The sequence below is a fragment of the Rhinolophus sinicus genome, chromosome 12 (assembly GCF_057876585.1).
Source record: "Rhinolophus sinicus isolate RSI-liver-muscle chromosome 12, RSI-T2T, whole genome shotgun sequence".
In the NCBI taxonomy this organism is placed as follows: domain Eukaryota; kingdom Metazoa; phylum Chordata; class Mammalia; order Chiroptera; family Rhinolophidae; genus Rhinolophus; species Rhinolophus sinicus.
In genome coordinates, this window is record NC_142512.1 from 23,270,928 (window position 1) to 23,293,507 (window position 22,580).

The 22,580-nt window shown below is 49.9% G+C and overlaps 1 protein-coding gene across 4 annotated transcripts in view; it reads left to right on the forward strand.

Moving 5' to 3' along the window:
- The window catches only part of RHBDL3 (rhomboid like 3), a 47,231-nt gene extending 25,912 nt beyond the window's left edge, over positions 1-21,319 (forward strand). For all 4 annotated transcript variants that reach the window (XM_019750723.3, XM_074319996.2, XM_074319997.2 and 1 more), the window contains 4 exons: positions 1,132-1,244; positions 6,720-6,820; positions 14,360-14,420; positions 17,623-21,319. In XM_019750723.3, coding sequence (XP_019606282.1) covers positions 1,132-1,244; positions 6,720-6,820; positions 14,360-14,420; positions 17,623-17,894 — 547 coding nt within the window. In that variant the 3' untranslated portion in view covers positions 17,895-21,319. The remainder of the gene's footprint in view (positions 1-1,131; positions 1,245-6,719; positions 6,821-14,359; positions 14,421-17,622) is intronic.
- The last annotated feature ends 1,261 nt before the right edge of the window (positions 21,320-22,580 follow it).

The following is a 22,580-nucleotide window of genomic DNA, read 5'->3' on the forward strand; positions in this document are numbered from 1 at the left end:
TTCTAATCTAGAATCCTGGCACAACTAATCTAGATGCTGGCACAGTCAGGGAGTGCTAGAAGATTCCCGGCATGGTGAGAATTTGGGACAGAGCCTCATCTGAGACCTGAGCTAGCTCACAGGTACCCTCCTAGGTAAACACGTGCCCATGTGCACTGCCCGTAGCAGAGCAGTTGGCCTCCAGGCCGGGTTCTGCAGACGAGGCCAGCATCCAGACCCCTTGGTACCTGCTGTTACCCTATAACTTAAGCATCCCCAGAGAGCTGTCCAGATGCTGTAGGCTCAGTTTATATGAGATAATGGATGGTAAAGTGCTTTGTAAACTAGAAAGCACACATTGATATAATAATAGTAATGTTACGACCGTTTCTCGTAACATTTGCACTCGGCTAGACACCATCTAGCAATGAGATCTGGTTGCAGGTATATGATAGGGTAAAAAGGAAGGCATTCACAGGGTAGGAATACCCAACCCTGAGAGTTTGGGGGTAGAACAGTTTCCTTCTTACCAGAAGGGAGAAGCCTCTCCTGTGAGATTTTAAGTGATAACTTTGAATGATTAAGTTCTAAGAGGTAGCGCTAGTGCTTGCACTTGTTTTGAAAACAGTTACTTTCTCTTTCCATCTCAGTAGCTCTTACAAACACAGTAGCCAGCCCGAGCGCCCTGGTGGCCTGGTGAATGGAGCAGGTTCTGCACATCCGACCCAGGCTGTGTGTGGTGCCAGCCTGGCCACTAAGCAGCTGTGTGACTCTAAGCTAGTCATTACCCATCTCTGATCTTTGGCTTTTCATGTGTCAACCTATGGAGTTGCTGGATCTCGACCAGGGTTAGCCCCTCTCCCTGTGGCAGGTGCAGACACTTCCAGGTACGACCCAGGCCCTGCACTTGTGTTCCTGTCTCAGGTGGCAGGGAAGGTGTGGAAGGAACACTCTTTCCAAGATGATCTGTCTGTATTGTAATTCCTGCCTCCCCCTTTGCACCCCCCCCCCCAAGATCTTCTCAAAGGCAGGGATAGGGTCTCATTCACTACTGGATCTCCAGCATCTTAGCATGCAGTGTTTGTTGAATGAATGAATGAATGAATGAATGAATGAATGAATGAATGAATGGAGTGTGGTCTCTCTGTACAGGATAGAACACCTGGGACTCAACGTGGTGCTGCAGCTCCTGGTGGGGGTACCCTTGGAGATGGTGCACGGAGCAACCCGCATTGGGCTGGTCTACGTGGCCGGTGTTGTGGCAGGTAGGCAGGTGGGCCCCGTGTCCTCAGGAGAAACCTCCCCAAAGAGGTTGGAAATGCCCGTGGGGTCGGGCAAGCCCCAGGCTTCCAGGAGACCCAGGACCTTCGTCACCAGGGCTCCTGACTACTATGGTTGTCCTCCAGTCAAATCTCCCTATCTCCCCTGGGAGGCTAGAAAGGGAACAGCCACCCAGAGAGGCAGACATGTGATGACAGAGGGGAGGAGAGCATACGGTTTAGAACAGGAAGACTGAGCAGACTTTCAGTCTTACACCACCGTGTTGGAGCTGTGTGAGCTTGGGGAAATTCCTTAACCTCTCTGGGCCTCATTAAGCTTTAAGGGGGAACTAATAAGATCTGAGGTGACAAATGGCGTAACAGCGTTATGTGAACTGTGCAGGGGCACAGTAAGATCCCTGTAGCGACATCCAAGTGTGGGCAAAGCCAGGTACATCCCTGGCCAGGCCAACACTTCTACCCAAAGGGAGATCTGACCTCTGCCAGGCTGGCCGCTGTCCCCTTCATTGGCCCACTGCTGACAGGAGAGAATCTGGCCTAAGAGGCAGCATTTGTGCCATCTAGAGGACTCTGGGTCCCCGGGCTGACTCGGCTCACATGGCAGGTGATCATGGCCTTGAGGACAGTGGCAGCGTGACTTTCCCCTTTCCCTCCCCAGTGGGAGGTGAAGTGGGTTGGGGTGAGCTGGGGAGAGCAGAGCAGATTTCTGCAGCAAAAGTCTGCATCAGCCGGGCTCCTGAACACAGGGATGTCCCTCGTGATGCTTCCAACTTTATGGCTGGATTTTTTTTTTTTTTTTGTAACGAGGTTTGCCACCTCAGCTCTTAACCTTGACAGCTGTGCCCAAGGGAGCTTTGTGTGTATGTTTAAATAAGATCTTAATCCTTTCTGAGTGGCATTAAAGTTGTCATCAGGAGAGTGGGGCAGCGTCAGCCTTGTAAACACTGGGCAGGCAGGGACCCTGGGAGTCACTGAGTGGCTTCAAGAATCAAGAGGAAGGGTCCCACCCCATCCAGGCGAGGCTGCTCTGCTAGTTTGTGAACCCTCCACCTGGGAGATTGGTGCAGCTCCGGCTTCCTCTGTTCCTCTCTGTGCTGAAGTTAAAAAAACTTGGCCCCCTCTGATAGCACCCACACCGGCTTCTCCCAGAATCCAGCACCTTCCACGTCCTTGAGCAAAAGTCTAAGGAGCATCTCTGAGTGTCAGACTTCCTCAGCCACCCACACAGCCCTGGGTCTTGACACCGGGAGATTTAGAGCCCCATTCTCCCCACCTGGATCCCGGAGACCCAGATGGTAAATGGAAGGAACAGGAGAGACACGCGGAACACTTGCAGTTAGCAGTCAATTAGATGGCAGTGCCAGTAACCCAGACGACAGAAAGAAGATTCCAAGTGACGCAGGCCTCGTCCGATCCAGATGACACACAGCAGGGACACAGTGCAGGCATCACTTCCCCGTGGTACCAGTGCAGAGCGGGATGGTGCCCAGACAGAAGTGGGGCTTGCCAGCTCCACACGAGGGTGAGGGGCTGTATCACAAAGCAAATGACGTGCCCTCTTCTGTCTCAGGCATTGATTCAGACCAGAGGGTACTCCGGTCACAACATATCTGGTCACAACACATCACGTTCGTTATCTCCAGGATTGAGTTGCCTGATCTCCCTGCACCCCTTCCTCCCTCTCAGCTCAGAATGGGGGCCTGTTCACAGACAGCCAGACCCTGACTGGATAGCCAGTCGTTACCAAGGGCCTGTCCTGTGCAGGCTGTATTTCACCCTCACACCAACCCTGTGAGGCAGGTGCCATTACTCCACCTGTTGTCGATACAGAAACCGAGGCTTAGAGAGCCCAAGTGACTTGCCTAAGAAGACACAGTCGGAAGTGGAGCTGGGCTCAAACCCAGGCTGTCTGACCTCAAAGGTTGTGCTCTAAACCACTGCCATGTTACGAGAACAAAAGGGCAGGCCTTTTCCTGTGTGCAGACTGTCAGAAACCAAGGGAGGTCTTAATAAACATGCGGCCCTGCTCTTTAATTGCTGCCCAATGACAATATTCCAAATCCAAGGCCATCACATTTTGTAACGATGACAGGTGACCTCTGCTGAGCATGTCGGGTACTTAGGGCATGTGATAAAGGGTTCCTGTGTGTTATCTGCTGTATTCATCCCAACCATCTTATGAGGTGGGTACTGGTACCCCCATTTTACAGGCAGTTCAGAGCAGTGAAATGGCTTGTTCAATTTGCTCAGCTAGGAAATACTTCCTCCGCCCTGTGCTTCTAACCAGTGCTTGAGGCCAATGTGCATTTTACTTCTGGCTAACAATTATATGGCTGCCCCACCAAGCTTTTATTATAGATTATAAACAAGGCAGGTGTGTATCCCCAGAGCCTAACACAGAGTTTAGCACATGTTAAGCAACAAATATTTGTAAATAAAAGAATACAGAAATAGTTACATTGTTCTGCTGATTTTGATTTTGATTTTGATTTGATGACCAAGAGAGATGTTAGAGAACACCTGCTTTAAATTTTCCAGGGTAAAATGATCATAGCTGTGCTTTATGGCAAAGTCAGCAAATTTTTTTTTTTTTTTTTTAAGATTTTTTATTGGGGAAGGGGAACAGGACTTTATTGGGGAACAGTGTGTACTTCCAGGACTTTTTTCCAAGTCAAGTTGTTGTCCTTTCAATCTTAGTTGTTGAGGGTGCTGGTTCAGCTTCAAGTTGTTGTCCTTTCAGTCTTAGTTGTGGAGGGCACAGCTCAGCTCCAGGTCCAGTTGCCGTCTCTAGTTGCAGGGGGCGCTGCCCACCATCCCTTGTGGGAGTCGAACCGGCAACCTTGTGGTTGAGAGCCCGCTGCCCCATGTGGGAATTGAACCGGCAGCCTTCGGAGTTAGGAGCATGGAGGTCTAACCGCCTGAGCCACTGGGCTGGCCCCAGCAAAGTCACCAATTTATCCACACGCTGCCATGGGCCCAGAATTTGGGGGGAACAATTTGTAGCCCTGACTCGAGTGACTCCTGTGGTGTGCTGCTGTGCAGAGGTGTGGTGTGTCACTTGCCATTCTGTCTCCCCCTGTGGCCTCCGTGGAATCCATACTGGCCTTGCTGAACTGTCATCCATTAGGTTCGGAGAGCTTATTAGAAATCCTGCTCGCCCAAGCTTGCTGCCCTGGGGTGGCCTTTATTGCTATACTGATAGGCACACATGCTGTGTTTGTATTTGATCTCTCCTAGACCCTCTAGGGCAGGGCCAATCTGCAGTCACTTGAGGAAAGTCTTCATGCCACAGAGGGAGGGCAGGTGGATCCAGATTGTTACCTTCAAGGTGCTAGAACCAGGGTCTGAGCCTCAGACCCAGCCCTGAGGCCAAGGCTCAGATTACCCTGGAGGTGCCCTCCAGTGGGTGGCAAACGGTGCTCCCCAGGCCCCACCCCCATTCAGCCAGAGGGCCTCTCTGTGTGTGCTCTGCTCCATGGGGTAGGGTCTGGGTAAGGTTTCCTTTCAAAAGAGGGTTTCACTGCTCAGAAGTTGGACAGCCTTAGACCTCCTCATTTCACAGATGTGAAAACTGAAGCCCAAAGAATTCAGGGGCTGTACCCAAGGTCACACAACTAGGCAGCCACACTCCCATTCCATGCTCCTGCCACAATCCCAGGCTGACCCCTTGCACTGGGGTTAGGACTCCAATCCACCGGTAGGGTGAGGGAAAGGTCAGTGTGTGGATGCTGGACCCGGGGGGCATCTCTGATGCCTCTGCCTCTGGTGGATCACTCTGGGGAGGCCGAGGGGCAGAATCTGGGCTCGTTTGTGGGGACTTGTGCTGAGGAAAGAGGCCAGCCCAGGGAGGCTGGGGTTCCTCTGTCCCAACGGTAATTAATGAGGAGCAAAGGGGCTTGGGCAGCCAGCCCACCGGGAGAGCGTGGGAACCCTTTGTCATGCAGATCCCGCTGCCTGTCTGTTTGCCACCCTGGGATTTTTTTGTTTTTTTCTCCCGTTATATATGGTTGACCCCGTGGCTCGGCAGTAAAAAAATAAAAAAAGAAAGAAGAAAAAAAAAAGGTTATCTGACAATAGATCAATACCTAATTAAAGCCGGAGGGAAGGCCTGAAAGGGGAGAAGAAAGATTTATAGTTGCCCTGGGAGGGCAGAAGGACTTGGGAGTTCTCAGTTGATAGTTTGTTCTTTCCTGGGAAATTACATCCCCCTTGAGACCAAGAATCTGTGGTGGGGATCTCTTCCTTGAAGGATCCCAGAGCTGAGGAGTGAGGAGAGAGGTGTGGCAGGTATGTGGGGAGAAGGCGGCTGATGTTACAGGGCCTCTCCATACCCAGGGTGTCGGGTGCTCTGGTTCCTGGGCCCAGCCATCTCCTTAGTAGGAGACCCTCCACCCCTATAGAACCTGCAGAATTTGGCCTTCTGCCTATCCCTCCTCTCAATCCAGGCAGCAGCTAATTGGCTCATGAGCCTGCAGGCATTTTCCAGTGGTGATTTCTGCACACTCACCCAGGCCAGCCATTTCTCATCCTCTGAGCCCATGGGCTCTACCTCCCAGTTATTTTTAGTCTCCCATGTCCTTCCCTGGAAGCCAAAGCATTGATCACACTTAAATGAGACCGGAACAATACATTTCCCATCTCCTCTCTGCGCAGCTTTCCTCCCAGGACAAAAAGTTTGTCATCCCCCCCAGACCAAGAGTCTATACCCTTCTTTCCCCCAGAGGGTATGACATCATCATCTCTCTCTCTTCCTGGGGACTTTGCAAGGACACTTTTCCTCCAAAGAAGCCCCCTTTGCTCGGGAGAGCCTGTTGGCCCTTTGTGACTTCACTCAGCTGGAGGAAGGTTTTGGAGATGATCTAAGCAGGTTTCTAGATGCTGTTGAGCAAAGAGAGTGACGGTAGAGGGTGGAGGTTGACCTCGGTACCAGTGTGGGGAGTCGCTGCTGTTCAGGCCAAGAGCACAGGCTTTGTGTCAAGCAGACCTGGACTCACATCCGGGGTCCAGCCGTCTCCATCAGGTGACTCTGGGCTCAGTCTCTTCATGTCTGCAATAATGCTACTAGCACCTTTCTGAAAGGGCGGTCTTGAGTGTTCAAGGGGAGAATGGATGTGAAATGCTTGGCCAGTGTCCCAGAAGTGGTAGCTGTTTCTGCAACAGTTTTTGTTACCGCTCCAGAACCCTGAGACAGCACATTGGGAGGCAGAGGTTGGCTTGAGAGGCAGATGCTCACTGAGTCTTTCCTCCACTGAGTCTTTGTTCCCCATCTGTAAAAGAAGTTTGAATCAAATGGTTCTTTGAGCCATAAATTAATCCTCTAGGAGGCTCCAAGGCAACATGGGATCAAGGAAGAGACTTTTGCTCTGGGGTCTTATCCCTGAGGCGGCAGCATCTGAGGGCCTAGGGCTGGGGTGGGGAACTGCCTCCAGCATTCTTGAATTCTCTGTCTGTCTGTCCCAGGATCCTTGGCGGTATCTGTGGCTGACATGACTGCGCCAGTTGTGGGCTCCTCTGGAGGGGTATATGCGCTTGTCTCTGCTCATCTGGCCAACATCGTGATGGTGAGTACCTCCTGCCCCAGAATGCCTTTCTTGGCCTGCCCTCTGCCATCACTGGGTCCCGGGGGTTAATCATCTGGGTTGGGTTTTGGATCCTCGTTCACGCTCCAGTCCAGGCAGACCTGGCTGGTAGCCAGGTCACAGGCACGCCTCACCCTCTGTAGGCCCATTGCAAATGGGGCCCCTGTATATAGGATTCGTGTTTTCTCCAGGCATGGCTTTTCCTGTGAATTGGCCCATGTCCCTATTCCACCCCTTTCTTACTCAGTGGCTTTAAAAGTGTTAAAATTCATGACCACTAGCATACATCATCATTGTAATCGTGGTTTGTCATAGATTGTTCAAAGTCAAGGGACCTTAAAGATCATCGCATCAAAATTCTCAAATTGGAAAGAAGGCTCTGAGAGGTTGCGTGATTTGTCCAAAGTCACAGTCAAGTTTGTGGCAAAATCGGGACTTGAATCCACATCTCCTGAAAACCGTTCAAGTGTTGTTTCTCCGTACCAGCCTGTCACAGTGGTGTGGTACCGCTGTTCCGTTTCTCACACCCTTCTTTGCCTTTTTCTGAAAGGCCATAGTGTTTAATGGTTACGAGTGTGGGTTATGAGTGAACCCCAGCCACTCACTTCCTAAAAAGTGACCTTGGGCGAGTGACTTAACTGCTTTGTGCCTCAGTTTACACGTCTGTGAAATAGGATGATACGTGATAAATGAGAGAAAGTGAAAGTAATCACTCAGTATAAGTGTTCACTTAATTTCCTGATTCTTGCAGGAGAGGCCCGGGTGGGTGCCACATAGAGACAGGGTCTTCAAGGCAAGAAATAGGAATCAATCTGATAGTCAGTCTCAAAGGAGGTGAGGGGAGACTGCTTCCTTGTTTTGGAAGCAGGCTGAGGTTTGGAGCCTGAAGGAGGAGTCTCTGGCAGTGCTTGGCTAACTCTGGCTAATACCCCTGCTGGCCTGGGAGCCTTCAGTCAGGGCCCAGGTCTTACTCATCTGTTTCCCTAGTGCCTGGCATAAGGCTGGGCACATGGTAGATGGTGCCCACGAAATTTTGGTAGATGAAGGAAGGAATGAATGAACAATATTCAGAAAAGGCCTGGCTTCTCTTTGGGGTCCTCTGGTACTCACCTCCCTCCTCCATCACTGTCTTCACCATGTGGCAGGAGCGTGAATACTCAGTGGCAACAGTTTTTTGGAGTTCCTAAATTCTCCCATTTCGTTTTTGTTATTGCCACTCTCACCGGCCCTGCTCCTCAACACCATCCCTTTTTCTTCGCCAAAGTCCCCTTTGTATGTTGAGAGAGAGAGCATGAGAGGGAGAGAGGAAAGAAAGGAAGAAAGAGGGGGAAAGAGACAGACACTGACTACACTTTATATCTGCCTGAATTTTGGCAACTTCCAGTGAGCGCTTGGAGAACTACAGCAGGTATGGGAAAACCTGTGTGAATGCGCAAGTCTGAGTGTGTGTTTGTGCCCGTGTGTTTACACACACATGGCTCGGTCTGCTGAGAACCAGGGAGCAGGGCTGCCTCACATGGCCCTCTTAAATGGGTCATTCTGTATTAGTGCCACCGCTTTCCCCAGACACAGCTCTTCCTCCGAGTTCCAGCTACTCCACTCTCCCCTCCCCCTGCCCCCATTCCTTTCTATAGGGGAGGGAAATGATAACCACCCACCCTCCTTTTCCCCACAAGATGTGTTTGTATGTGAGGGAATGAACACGCACAACCAGGAGAACATGGGAAAGAAGTAACAAACAGGAGTTCATAAAGATGCCCTGTTTCCCCCTCCTTCCCCACCACAGGGGAAACAGCCCTGATGCCCCAGGAGTTCCCATGGTGAGGGCAGGCCACCCCAAGAACTGTAGCGTGGGGCATGGTGTGGAGGAGGGAGATGTGAGAATGGTTTTGTTCCAGTTTACACTTCTCTCTGGCAAACGGCCCATGTCTGTGGCCGAGGAGATGAGCAGCCCCATCTGAGAGCCCATTGCCCTTCCAGAAGGACACAGCTTTCCCTGGCCAACTGGGAGCTTTGCAGTCCCCAGAGCTTGACATATGGTAGCCTTTTCCTAGAAAGCCGTGTGGTGCTTATTGGACAGTGAGAAAAACACCAACTCATTTTCTCATTTAAAAAAACAAAACACATTAGTTTCCTTTCATCAAGAGGTCACCTTTTACCCAAATTAGCTCCGTGCCCAGCAATTCAGAGATACCTTGGGTCAAACCCTATGAAATTGTCATTTGTGTGGGTAAGAAACATTTATTTAAACATTGGCAATTTCATGTGGTTCAACCTAATAGATATACTATTGATTTTAATTCTGAAATGAAGATTGGTCTCTATATGTATACACAATAAAACACCTTGTTAGTACAAAAAGGAAAAAAAGCAAGCACTTGACAGTCATGAAAATCTTGATAGTCGGGCTGGCCAGGTGGCTCAGGTGGTTGGAATGCCGTGAGGTCGCCAGTTCGATTCCCACATGAGCCAGTGAGCTGCGCCCTCTACAGCTAGGATTGTGAACAACAGCTTTCCCTGGAACTGGGCTCCTGTGAGCAGCCGGAGGTCGGTGTGGGCTACTGTGTGCTGCCATGAGACATGGGTTGCCAGTAGCGGCCCGCAGCTGGCAAGAGCTGCTGTGAGTGGCCGACCAACGACAAGACCAATGACCAGCAACCGACTGCCTCAGCACAAGGCTCGTAATACCAGCATGGGCCAGGGAGCTGTGTCCTACACAACTAGAGTGAGAAACTACAGCTTGAACCGGAGTGGGGGGGAGGGGGAGGGGGGAGGCGGAAGAAGGGGGGAAAAAGATTAAAAAAAAAAACTCTTGACAATCATGAAAATCTGGGTTTGAGTACTAGTGTCACCATTTTTTGTTTGTTTTTTTAATAAATTTTATTGGGGAATATTGGGGGACAGTGTGTTTCTTTTAAGTGGTGAAAGAGTAGTTTATTAGAAAAGACAGTACACTCCAAAGAAACAGGAGCAGATCTGAGCAGTAAAGAATGGCTCAAGGGATCATTATTAAAAGAAAAAGTACACTCCAAAGGGTTGGGAGCAGGCCCCGAGCAAAGGCAAGGCTCGAGAGGCCTGACAGTGTGTTTCTCCAGGGCCCATCAGCTCCAAGTCATTGTCCTTCAATCTAGTTGTGGAGGGTGCAGCTCAGCTCCAAGTCCATTCGCCGTTTTCAATCTTTAGTTGCAGGGGGCACAGCCCACCATCCCATGCAGGAATTGAACCGGCAACCTTGTTGTTGGGAGCTCACGCTCTAACCAACTGAGCCATCCAGCCACCCCCTAGCATCACCATTTTAACAGCTGTGAGTTCCTTATCCTAGGGCCTCAGTTCTCTCATCTATAATTTCTTCTTCACAAAATAGTTGTGAGAAACACATGAAAAAAAGTGGATGTGGAAATATTTTCTGTGTGGCAAATCACTATAGAGCTAGGAGGTCCTGTGTGTGTGTGTGTGTGTGTGTGTGTGTGTGTGTGTGTGTATTTTATCTTTATACATCCTGCCTTATCTCTGTACAGAGAATAACCAAAAAATGTGTCCTTTTTGCTCCAGCTACTACATAATAGAAAAATGTTTGATACTCGTGTTCTCAGGACTATCTGTTTAAATGAGAGATTTTGCTTAAATCAATGTGTGTCTTATTTTTCATAAAAACACTATGCGTTTCGAAAAGCTTGCAGTTTACATCAAGGGAGTAAATTCAGAAACTATTTCAACAAAAGATCTGGAGGGCAAAAGAGGCCTACAACCAACCAAGACTTCTTATTTTGAACACTGGAAATATAAAGATACACATCACTGAATGATTTATTCATTGTCGTTTGCTGGGACCCCTGGGCCTGATTTCCATTTTTAAATATACAAGATATTTACTCACACTTTGCTCCATCTGACAAGTGTTTTCCCAAAAATGTTTGAGATCTGAATTTTCATAAATTGAGCCATATTGTCAAAGCACAAGGAAAAAGTGTCTTTTAAAGACACAAAAGATTCCTGTTATAAGGTTCGCTTTATTAAGTAAAAACCCTTTTGTAGGACAAATAATCAGTCCCTAATTTATCTGTGTCTTGCTTTCCCGTTTCCTGTGTTGGGTTTTCTTAAAGTCATTTAACAAGAAACTGCTTCTACCCTGGCTATGGAATCTGTGTTGGAGAGCAAGCTCCCTGCCTGGGTTTCAGACTCTGAGCTCTTCACTGGCTGGGTGAGCAACGTGCCTAGGGAACTGGTTACAGCCTTGTTGGCCCCGGGTGAGTTACCGTCTCACTCGATGAGGCTCTGGGAGAGAATGAAATTAAAGGTCCTGCAAAAGGTTTGTATTCCCCAGGGGCCTGCAGGCTTTTCAACATTTATAGCAGCAGCAGTGCTGGCTGTGTGTGAGATTTTTTTCTTCTTTCCTGTTGTTTAACTGCACTCATTTTATTGGAGGGAATAATGGGTTGGGAAAATGAGGCAGCTGGTGGGAAGGGGTGACTTTCTAGTTTAACCCCTCAGCTGCTTGGGAGACTGGTCATTTATTGATATTTGCTCAGCTTTGGGGGGCAGCTGGGGCATCCAGAAGGGACAGAGCACAGACAGACTGAACATGACCCTATCCCAAAAGTGTGGGCAGACAGAGCCCTCACTGGGAATCCTGTCAATCTTGCCATTAACTCACTGTGACCTTGGACTAGCTTGCTTGGACCCTCAGTTTCTTCTTTCTTAAAGTGCAGGACAGAGAATGTGACTGGATCAGCTTGGCAAACTCTAGTGCCTTCAGGGTCCGGGCAGGTATTATAAACCAGGCTGGACTGGGAAGCACGGTGGCAAAACTGGAGGTCCCCAGCTCCATCCAAGGTCACTGAGACTCAGAAGTCTTAAAGCCGCTGTGCAGGGCAAAATCACTGTTTTTGCCTCAGATCTAGATACTAATATCAGACATTTATATGATGTTTACCATGTGCCAGACAGTGTTCTTGTGCTTTATACGTATTAATTCATTTGACTTTCACAAAAACCTGGTGAGGTAGTAACTGAGATAGGCATCTTGGTTATCTCAAATTTACAAATGAGGACATTGGAGAAAAAGCAGTTCTGAGCCACCCCACCAATGGTCTAAAAATAGGGATGATGCTTTCTAAGGTCCCAGACTGGGGCAAGAGGGGGCATGGACCCAGCTGACAGAGAGAGTAGCCAGTACAATCTGACTTTCTTTGCCCAATAGTATCGCTCAGAACTCAGTGAAAGAGACATCAGGTAAGATATTCAGGGTTTTTATGAGGAAAAGGGATGTTAGAAGTGTTTGGTATCACTTTTATTTTTAGTTGTGGTAAATTAACATAATTTATCATCTTAACCATTGTAAGGATACAATTCAGTAGTGCTAAGTGCATTCGCACCATTGTGTAACCATTACCACCACCCAGTCACATAACTCTCTTTTCATCTTGCAAAACTGAAGCTCTGTACCCCTGAAACACTAATTCTCCATTCCTCCCTCCCTGCAGCCCCTGGCAACCACCATGCTACTTTGTGTTTCTATGAATTTGACTACTCTAGGGACCTCACAGAAGTGGTATCATACAGTATTTGTCCTTTTGTGACTGGCTTATATCACTTAGCATGTCTTTAATGTTCATTGAAGTTTATAGTATGTATTAGAATGTCCTTCCTTTTTAAGACTGAATAATATTCCATTGTATGTATATACCACAGTTTCTGTCTCATTTTATCTGTCAAGGGAAATTTGGGTTGCTTCTTCTTTGGGGCTCTTGTGAGTAATACTGCTATGAACATGAGTGTCACTTCTAAGGGAACCCTGGGTGGACATCACAGGGAGGCAAAGTCTGGTAGGATAATAGGAAGAACTTGGCAGTGATTAGAGCCCCTTCACAGGGTTGCCCCAGGAGGTGATGAGCTCCCTGTTGCAGGAACTGAAGAGCCATTGTGTCAGTGGCTTGGCAGAGGGTGTCCCCTTTGGGAGGAGATGGTCCATCAGATGACCCCCAAGGACCCACCGACTCTAGGGTGTCGGCCGGGAGAGGAGCTGAAGGGCTGCCCACCATCGGGTAACGGCGCTGGCTTGGACTGGGTTGCCAGATCCAGTGGAGGGCACCAACTCCTGTTTTGTTCCCTGTCTCCTGGCGAGACTTCTCTGGGGGCAGATACCAGCGGGTGACAATGTTGTCCTGCCATCTGCTTCTTAGCACAGAGCATGTCAGGGAGCAAAGATTAGATGTCCTCATCTAAAGAGGTGCCGTGTGGCGCCCATCTCGCCTTTTGTGGAGAAGGGCTTTCGGGTCAGTGAGGAATAATGGGGGAAAGGCAAGCGATGGGCAATAAGCCCAATACTGCAGGATTTCTCCCCCTTTTTGGCAGCTTTCCTTGCTTGCGCCACTGACGCTTCCACAGACATTATTGTATGTGCCAGTACACAGGGACTCTGTAAAGTTCAACACATGTCCCCCAATGTCAAAGGGGTGTGAGACGTGCCCCCCCCAGTTGGGCCTGGGCCAGGCAGCAAAGGGAAAATGGATGGTGGGAGGGAGTGGAAGCCCCTGCCTGTACCCAGCTTGCCTCCTTCTCTGGGGCTGGTGTGTTCCAGGGAGAGTCCGGGCTCGTTTCTGTGTGTGCCCGTGCATTGGTGCAAATGGAGAAGTGCTTTGAATGCACTGCAGGAGTGCCCCTCAAAGGAACCCCATGGCGAAGTCTTTTGTAAAATGAAAAACCCCTTTGTGAGGTGAATAATTGTACTCTGTTCATCTGCTTTGGAGGTTCACAGTGTTCAGAGAGTCTCAGGGGAAAGAGGGATTTGTTTGAAGGCCATCTGGCCCACCCCCTTTCCAATGCTGGATTCTAGAGCATTCCCTCCAAGTGATGCAAAGCCCTGTTTGAACCCCTCAGTGATGGGAAACGCACCCTCCCCCAAGATGGATCATTCCATCTTTAGGCAGCTCTGCTTATTAGAAATGGAAACTTCTGTTGAGCTAAGGGGGGAAAAAATCTCTCTCTGAAATTTTCATCCATTGAGTCTTCTGTTTGCAAGTTACACTGAATGTACCTTATCTGTGTGTTGATTCACTTGATACCTGACAGCAGTGAACTTGACCCTTGCGTCTTCTCTTCATTCATTCCTCATATGCAGGCTTTAGAGTTTGTTTGTTTGTTTGTTTGTTTTTAATCATCCTGATGGTTCTGCTTTGACTTTTCTTGGTTTGCTGTCCTGCATCCCTTTGCAAGCATGGGACCCAGCCATTAATTCAACTCTCAGGTGTTGTCTGTGTGTAGAGAAGACAGGGACTCTCATCTCCCTAGATCTAGATTCTCCTCCTCTGTGCGTGCAGCTCAAGAGCTTTTTGACAGTAATAAACTAACCATGGCCTAAAGTCCCAAAGCCTTGCTGGTTGACCTGCGACTAAGCCACAACCCCCTCATTCAGGATTTAATGAAGATTATTTTTTTAAATGTCAGGTTTTCTTAAGCCAGATCCCTGTGCAGAGGAGTGATCTGATCTGGAACTAATGGAATTCTCTCCTTTTTTCCTAGAACTGGTCAGGCATGAAGTGCCAATTCAAGCTGCTGCGGATGGCTGTGGCCTTGGTCTGTAGTAAGTCCTGGTGGGGCAAGGGGGTTCTGCGTTGGGCCTGGAGGATGGAAGGATGGCACAGTCCCTGCCCTTCAGGGGCTTGTGGTCAAGAAAAAAAGGGCCGGCCTGGTGGCTTAGGTGGTTGGAGCGCGTGCTTGAACTGGAATGGGGGCGGGGGGAGGTGGAAGAAAGGGAAAGGAAAAAAAAAAGAGAGAGATAGTCCATAAAAAGAAAAAAAAGAGAAAGCCATGTCAATAACATGCAACAAAATAGGGATGTTAATGAGAGAAGTCTGGCCTACTCTGCTACTTCTCAACTTTTCTCAAACTTTTTATTGACACATAATATGCAGACAGAAAAATACACCCAGGGTAAGTGTCTAGCTCAATGACCAGCACCCCAAGAAAAATAATAACCTTTTGGGTGATTGAGTCATTCCTTTGAGAGCTCCTGTCGTAAGCTAGGGACCCTTTTCCCAGAAAAACACACCTATGCATATGGACACACACACACACACACACACACACACAACTGGTAGTTTTAGCAGGTTTTCCAACTATAATCCATGAACCCCTACAAACAGGGTGGTGCGGGCCCTAGTGGGGAGAAGTCAGTTCTACCTACAGAGGTCGTATTGAGTGTTCAAGACAGGCAGGTATTCACCATGCAGACAAGGGGCAGGAGGCCGTTTCCGGCAGAGACGCAGCATTAACCAGACAGGGGCCGGTGAAGGGTCCCAGCCGGCAAGTCAGTGAGCAGAACCAACCTGTGAGACCTGGGACTGTGCGTGGTTGTGATAAGAGGTAATAGGAGTCAGAGCCTGAAAGGCTTTCCATGCAAAGGGAAAGATTGGACTTCAGCCTGAATACACTAGGAGGCCACTGGGGGGCTTTAAACAAGAGAGTTACTGACAGATTTGAGTTTTAGGAGACCAGCCAGACTGCAATATGGAGAAGGAGCTGAGTGCTCAGAGATGAGACCAGAGGCCAAGAGGCTCATTCTGAGATAGCGATCATAGTCTGAACAGAAGCAATGGAGATAGGAAAAGGGCAGAGGGAATACACAGTCTCTCACCCAGTTCTCAGAATGCCGCTGTGAAGAGGGTATTAGTAGGCTTAATTTACAGGTATGTACTCAAGACTCAGAGAGGTAAGTTCCTTTCCCAGGGTCACCCGCCTAGAGGTGACAGAGCCAGAATTCAGAGCCAGCCTGTGCCATTTCGAATGTCGCACAGTTTAGCCAGGCAGGGTAGGAGCACCTTGGCTCTGTCCGCCTGGGTCGGCCACTGACTACGTGAGGAAGAGGAAGACTGAGCCAGAACAAGCATGGGCTGGAGGGGCCTGTGTGGGCTCCACTCTGAGCCACTTTGACGTCCCCTGCCTCATACATCATGGCTTTCAAGACTCTCTGGTCTCAGTTTCCTGGATGGGTTTGGAGGAGTTCTACTTCTAGAGAGGAACTTCCAGCCGTAAAGCCCAGAGACTCTTTGAGCCAGGGCAGTGGGGGTCGGTGGGGGCCAGTAGGGTGGGGTGCTAGGGTGACCATATCTTCCCTGTCTGCTCAGACTCTGAGTTTGTTTGCAAGGAAGGGAAGAGAAACATGAGTCTTGCTGTTTAAAAAAACAACTCTCAGCATCATAAAAATGAAAATGCGGTTTTGGAATGGGGGACCGTGTCTTTCAAACCTCCCTTGTGGAACACGGCCTGCTAAACAAAGGCAGGAAGATACCCCTGGGCCTGGGGAGGAATGGACACAGTGTTCACCCCTGGTGCTCCTTTTCCGCCATCTATCGGCCATCCTTGGAGTTGCAGGGCCGGCGACAGAAGGTTAGGCAATCCCCAGGGGAATGTACATCCCTGGAGTGGTTAGAATGGTGAGAGGGGCACTGTTAATTAAATGGTAACTGATCAAGGACAAAATTCCCCTCCAAGGGCTTTCTTTCAATCTGTTATGTTTGCCTTGGATGTAAAACAGCAATAAGAGCCCTTGCCCTCAGCATCCGTGGGAGGCAGGTAACAAAATGGCACACAGTTTCCCAGCATCTATCCTTTCCAGAGAGTACATTCCCATTGGATTGGCCAACCCAAGAAGTTCATGCAGGAAGGATGGATTGGAGAGCAGGATGTGGGCATTTTAGAATCTGTCAAGAGAGAAATTCCAGCAGTTTGTTGCAACTATTTATTTCCAGTCCTTCTTTTCCCATCTCCCCCTCCATCCCTACCTTCCAACCACAAGAGTAATCGTTCTGAGGGCTTCCTAAGTGTTTTGAAATAACACATAAAAACACTTTATAAACTGTAAAGTGCTACCACCTATTGCAGTTGTTATTAATGTTCCAGCAGGGTAGCCTGGTACATAAAGGCTGAGACTTCATACAGATGGGGAGACTGAGCCTCCAGGACCCGTGACAGCAGGGGTTCGAGGGCCTTTGGGCTGCTGCACAAGCCATCCCCTCTGCCTGGAATGTTCTTCTGAGGGTCTTCTCGTGATAGTCACATCTCAGCTCAAATGTCACCTCTTTACGGAGATCTTGCCTGACTCTCCAAACTAAAGAATCCTCCTTCTTACACCCACTGTTGATTTGAAATCACCTGTTTTTGTTTCCCATAGAATTTCTCATACTGAAATTATCTTATGTATGTAATTGTGTGCTGGTTTATTGCCAGATCCTGTAAGCTCTGGGAGAATAGAGGTTTGTCTTCTTCACGACTCTTACTCCAGCACATAGAAAAAACAGTGCTTGTCTCGTCGTGAATGAATTGATGGGCCAAGGGGGCACCTGGGTGGATGGATGGATGGGAGGATGGATGTGTGGGAGGATGGATGGATGGATGGATGGATGGATGGATGGATGGATGGATGGGAGGATGGATGGGTGGGAGGATGGATGGGTGGATGGATGGATGGATGGATGGATGGATGGATGGGAGGATGGATGGGAGGATGGATGGATGGATGGATGGATGGAGGGATGGATGGGAGGATGGATGGGAGGATGGATGGATGGGAGGATGGATGGATGGATGGATGGATGGATGGATGGATGGATGGATGGATGGGAGGATGGATGGATGGATGGATGGATGGATGGATGGATGGATGGATGGATGGGAGGATGGATGGATGGATGGGAGGATGGATGGGTGGATGGAGTGCAAGGCCTGTCCCTCAGCCCCTGCCCAGTGGCCCTCCTGTGACTTCTCTGTGCTTCTTCCCTTTGCAGTGAGCATGGAGTTTGGTCGGGCTGTGTGGCTCCGGTTCCACCCGTCGGCCTATCCCCCGTGCCCTCACCCGAGCTTCGTGGCGCACTTGGGTGGTGTCGCCGTGGGCATCACCCTGGGTGTGGTGGTGCTGAGGAACTATGAACAGAGGCTGCAGGACCAGTCGCTGTGGTGGATTTTTGTGGCCATGTACACCATCTTTGTGCTGTTTGCTGTCTTCTGGAATATCTTCGCCTATACCCTGCTGGACTTAAAGTTGCCACCACCCCCCTGAAGGGCTGGGGGACCAAGGTTGGGGAGGGGAGGGCAAAGCAGCATCAGGAAGGAGCATCTGTGTTCTTTTTCTCATCACCAGCTCAGTGAGGCCGCAGAGGACAGGACAAGCGACACTAGGCCGCTGTAATATTTGTGTTCAGAGTTGGACACGCACTGAAGGCTCTTTTCTGAGAAGCGTCTGCTGGAGAAGTTGGATGTGGCTACTGTTGTTTTCTGGACTGTTCTGAAGATAATAGGGCCAGGGCAAAGGCCTGGGGTGGGGTGACGGGCCGTCCTCTGGGCTGGGCTTCTTCCATGCGTTCAGTGGTCCCCTCCCCCATTACAGATCGGGCAGAAGCCTTATCCTCCACTCTGAGAGACCGTATGGGTGTAAGCAAGGCCTGAGGGGGTAGTAGCAGGCAGGCCCTCGTCCAGCCTAGAGATGACTGCAGGCCAGGAAATGCGCCCTCTCCAGCTGTAGGGTCTGGTGGACATGGTGACGTTGGCCTGAGGGAGCCCAAGGTGCCCTTCTGTGCCTGACGGTGAGCACTGGGTGTGGCCTCTAGTGCCTGGGTGGGTGGACAGAGGAGGGAGAGTGTGTAACTTCAGGCCTCACCCTTGCCCTGGGGGTACGCAGCAGGAGGAACCCCAGCAAGAGGGAACGAACTTCATCCCAAGTTCCACCCTGGGGAAGTCCCAGGACCAACTGTGCCGTCTCCCTCCCTCTCTCCCAGAACGCTGGCGTCTCACACCAGTGCCCCAACGTCCCTTCCCTTCCATTGCCCTGACCCTACATGATGCCTCTCCTTTGGTTGTGGAAACGATGTTCCGATGCGTGTACACTCGCACGGTTTGGTGGGCGGAGATGCCCGTGTGATGGGAAAGACCACCGGAGGTGCCAAGGATACTGCAGAGGAAGCCTGAGGGGCAGCGGGGTCTGTGGAGGTGTCTATGTGAGAGGAAGGGAGGGGCTGAGAGGTGGAGGGTGTGGTGCCTGAGGATCCTTGCTTTTAGCAAAGCTTGCCCCTTCTTTCCCACGCCCCCACCCCTATCCCTTCCAGGCCTCTGAGAATCACTGACCAGTGAAAGAATTGTCCCCAGTGGGGGGAGACCTCGCACCCTTCCAGGGCCTCTCAGGATCCTGAGGGTTTCCTCACCTTTGCCAAGTTCTGCTCTGGGGTGGCGTTCATATCTGAAAAGGTTCTGTTCTGTCTCCATTAGGAGGGAAAGGGTTTTGGGGGTGCAAGACAGGCTGGGGCAGGAATATTAAAGCCATGTTTCCTTTTGAGTCAGGAGGACAGGAGGTTGCAGCTAAAGGAATTCTAATTTAGGCGGTAAACTGCTTCTAAAGAGGAATTGTTGGGTGTTTGGAGGAGCATCAAAGGTGAGGGCAGCCCATAGAGTCAGCTGCTCGGAGCTAGGAGGGAACTGAACCCTATCAAATCCATCCCCACCCCCATTTCACAAGTGGGAATACGAAGCCAAGCGAATGACCCCCTACTAGGAGCTGGTGCACCCCGAGGGGAGAGTGTGGGGCCTTTGACAGAATGTCACTCCTTTTATAATGCTCTTGAACTCCGAACTACTGACAGCCCAGAAGGATGAAAAATCAAAGTCTGGGAGGCAAAGGGGCTGGGTTCGTGCAGGAACAAGGGCAGGAGTGTGGGGACCGCCTTCTGCCAGGCACGTGCTCATGAGAGCCGTTGTGTACTCCGAGGTCTGAAGTCAGCCAGGCCAGACATTTGGAGGTCTTGGGCCCCTGTGGCTTCCTATCCCCAGTGGTCACACATAAATGGGCAGTCTTCCTACCCAGGGCACCCCGCTCAGCCCCAGGCTATGCCAGGCCCTTCCCTGCCTTTGCCCATTGCTAAATAGTTTGTCCTGGCCCCACGTATGGCTCCCGAGGTCGTGCTGCACTGTGCCGGTCCTGTGCTGAGGACGGCCCACCTGAGGTGGCGTGGGCCCAGATCTTTGGCTGAGCTGCGTCGCCCTGAGACACCCTGTCTGTGCCCTTCCAGCCATTCTGTGTCCTCTTGAGAGAAAGGTGAAGCTGGAAGAGTCAGCTTCTCAGGAGAGGAGACTGAGTTGGAACTGGGGGCCAAGAAGACTTGGGGAAGGGTGAGGAAGGGGGCCTTGGCCATGCGCTGCAGCTGCTGCTGGACCCAAGTGGTGAGGTCCCTTCCTGGAGGAGCAGAGGCAGCTAGTACCTCTCCAGGTCCTGTTTGGCACCTGGGGCTTCTGGGTTGTGCGTGGAAGGAGCAGAGAGCCACCACTGTCTTTGTCTGGTGTGGCCTGGAGAGGGGCCTTCTTCTCAGGGGTAAGAAGACTGCGGACCAGAAGACTCTAGAAAGCCCTCAGAGAAGCATCCAGTTGCCTCAGGGCTTCAGATAGAAGCTGGTTACTGAGAACGACAGCCTGAGTTGGACATCCCACCTGCCGTCCTGATAACTGTCCTTCGAGGTCTGGAGCCTGCTCAGAGAGCCTCACCGATGCCGCCGGCCGCCAGCCCCAACTGCTCCATCAGTGGAGTATCCAAAGGCAACCCAAACGTTCTTTGGTCGGCCTGTCACCCACCTCCACTACCCTCCACCAACCATCCTTTCCAAGCTGGGATGACGACAGTCACTTCACACAACCCAGGTCTCCCACCCAGGGCCGGAGACAGCTGTCTGGTAAGAAAGGTTTCCTTTTTGGTGTCATGCTTTCTCCTCAGCAGGTCCCTTTTTTCCCTCGCTCCCAGTACCCTGCTGGCATCATGCCTCCTTCCTCACCCAGTATGGCCACCTGGCCAGTGTGCCGGAAAGTGAGGGTGCAGTGAATCTTCAGGCTGTGGACGGAGGTCAGATTTGCATCCACACGACACAAGAGTTGAAATCTAGGCATTCTGCACACAGCAGCCACAGACTTGCTCTCTCGTTAAACAGAAGAGGAATCACAGAAACGGGGGTGGGGGGGGGGGAAGAAAACAAACCTTCAAAGAAGAAATTTCCCTTCAATGACACCATTAATCATTCGTTTTTTAATTAGGAAAAGCTCCCTAATGAGGCACTTTTGCCTGCTAATAGGATTCTCAATTTCCATGAGAACTCTTCTTGCCCAGAAGATTAGGGGAATCAATTGCTCACAAAGCCCAGATCTTTCCCCAGTGTCCAATTTCGTTTGCGAATAATGCAGGTTCCCGAGCACAGCGCAAGCCCTTTCCTGGCATCATATTCGCGTTGCTCCCAGGGCTGGCTGGAAAGCGCCAGCACTCCTCTGCCTTAAAAAACAGCCCCCAACACTGAACTTCCTGCCCCCCCACACACACACATACAAGGACTTAAATGGAAAACAAAACACAAACTGCAATGTTTGTTTCTAAATATTTTTGTATTGTGTACATTCTGTATATTTTTGTTGTAACATATTATTTGAGCACAGATTCCATTAAAGATTTTTTTTTAAGGCCTTGGTTATTCAGAAAGTGACCTGAAGGGCTGGCCTGATTGGGGCCTGTTTCATCTCCATCTGGGTCAAGGTAGGGGGAGAGAGCGGGTAGCAGGAGTGGTGGGTCTATGATTTATACAATACAAATCGGGCATTGGTTCTTGGTGCCTGTGTCTCAGGTTTGGTGGTTCGTAACCTTTCTTGAGTTACTGAATGCTTTTGAGTGGTTGATGAAAGCTGTGATTTCTCTTCCTAGAAAAATGCACAGATAGACAGTTTTGTGTATGATGGGGGGAGGAATGGCTGTGAATAAGGAAACTGATGCATGGCTTCCGGGCCAGAACCTGTGAGCCTGCTGTCTGTCCCGCCTTCCCCTTCCATCCTTACTCTATACCCCGATGAGAAATGAACACTTGGACTACTATTCTTGGAGGAATCTTCTTTGAAATTTCCTAAGTACTTCCTTCTTTACCCTGATAGCCTAGTCTTTAGGCCTTTCTGGAGGCTGTCAACAGCCTATCCCCTGATCTTGAGGAACGATAGGAATGTTCTCCATGTAAAAGGGCGTGGTCAATTCATACACAGAAGGGGCGAACGAGAGGAGCATAAATGTGAAAGGTGAAATCTGGTGCTTGGTAAGGTTAGCGATCAAGTGCGCTTTGAGTAGAGGCAGCCTGAGAAAGTGAACTGTTTTCACCCGTTTTTCTAAACCAGTGGCAGGGTGTATAGTTTTGCCGTTCATAACTGTTAAATTTCATTTGAGGATTAAACTACCCTGTTAAATTCAGTATGGGAGTTGTTTCCTGTAATATTCTTTCATATCAGTTTCTGTGTATCATTTTTAAATATTTCTAAATGCTGCAGAAGTCATTCCAAAACAAACTTTAGAGAACAGTGCAGGCTAAAGGTCAAAGAACCCACTTCTCTTTGGAGCGCAAAGTGACTTCCCTTTAAGGAAAGTCGGGACCCTGTCTGAGACCAGTGTTCCCAGGTCAGTCCTGGGCTCCCACACCTGAGACATGTAAAGGCAGGCTCCCTGGACACCCCAAAACTGTTCAGTTAGCTTTGCCTTTGGCCTCCTATCACTTCTCTTTGCACTTTTCTGGTTCCTCCCTCCTACCAGATTCTCATTCTCCCGGTAACTTAATGTTTACCAATAATGTAATTAGGAAGAACATTTACTGCGTACCTACTGTGTGCTAGGTACTGGAGGAAGCATTTTCAATATCTTATTCTCATGTATTGTACAGCTACTTGGCGTGAAGTGTGTATAAATATT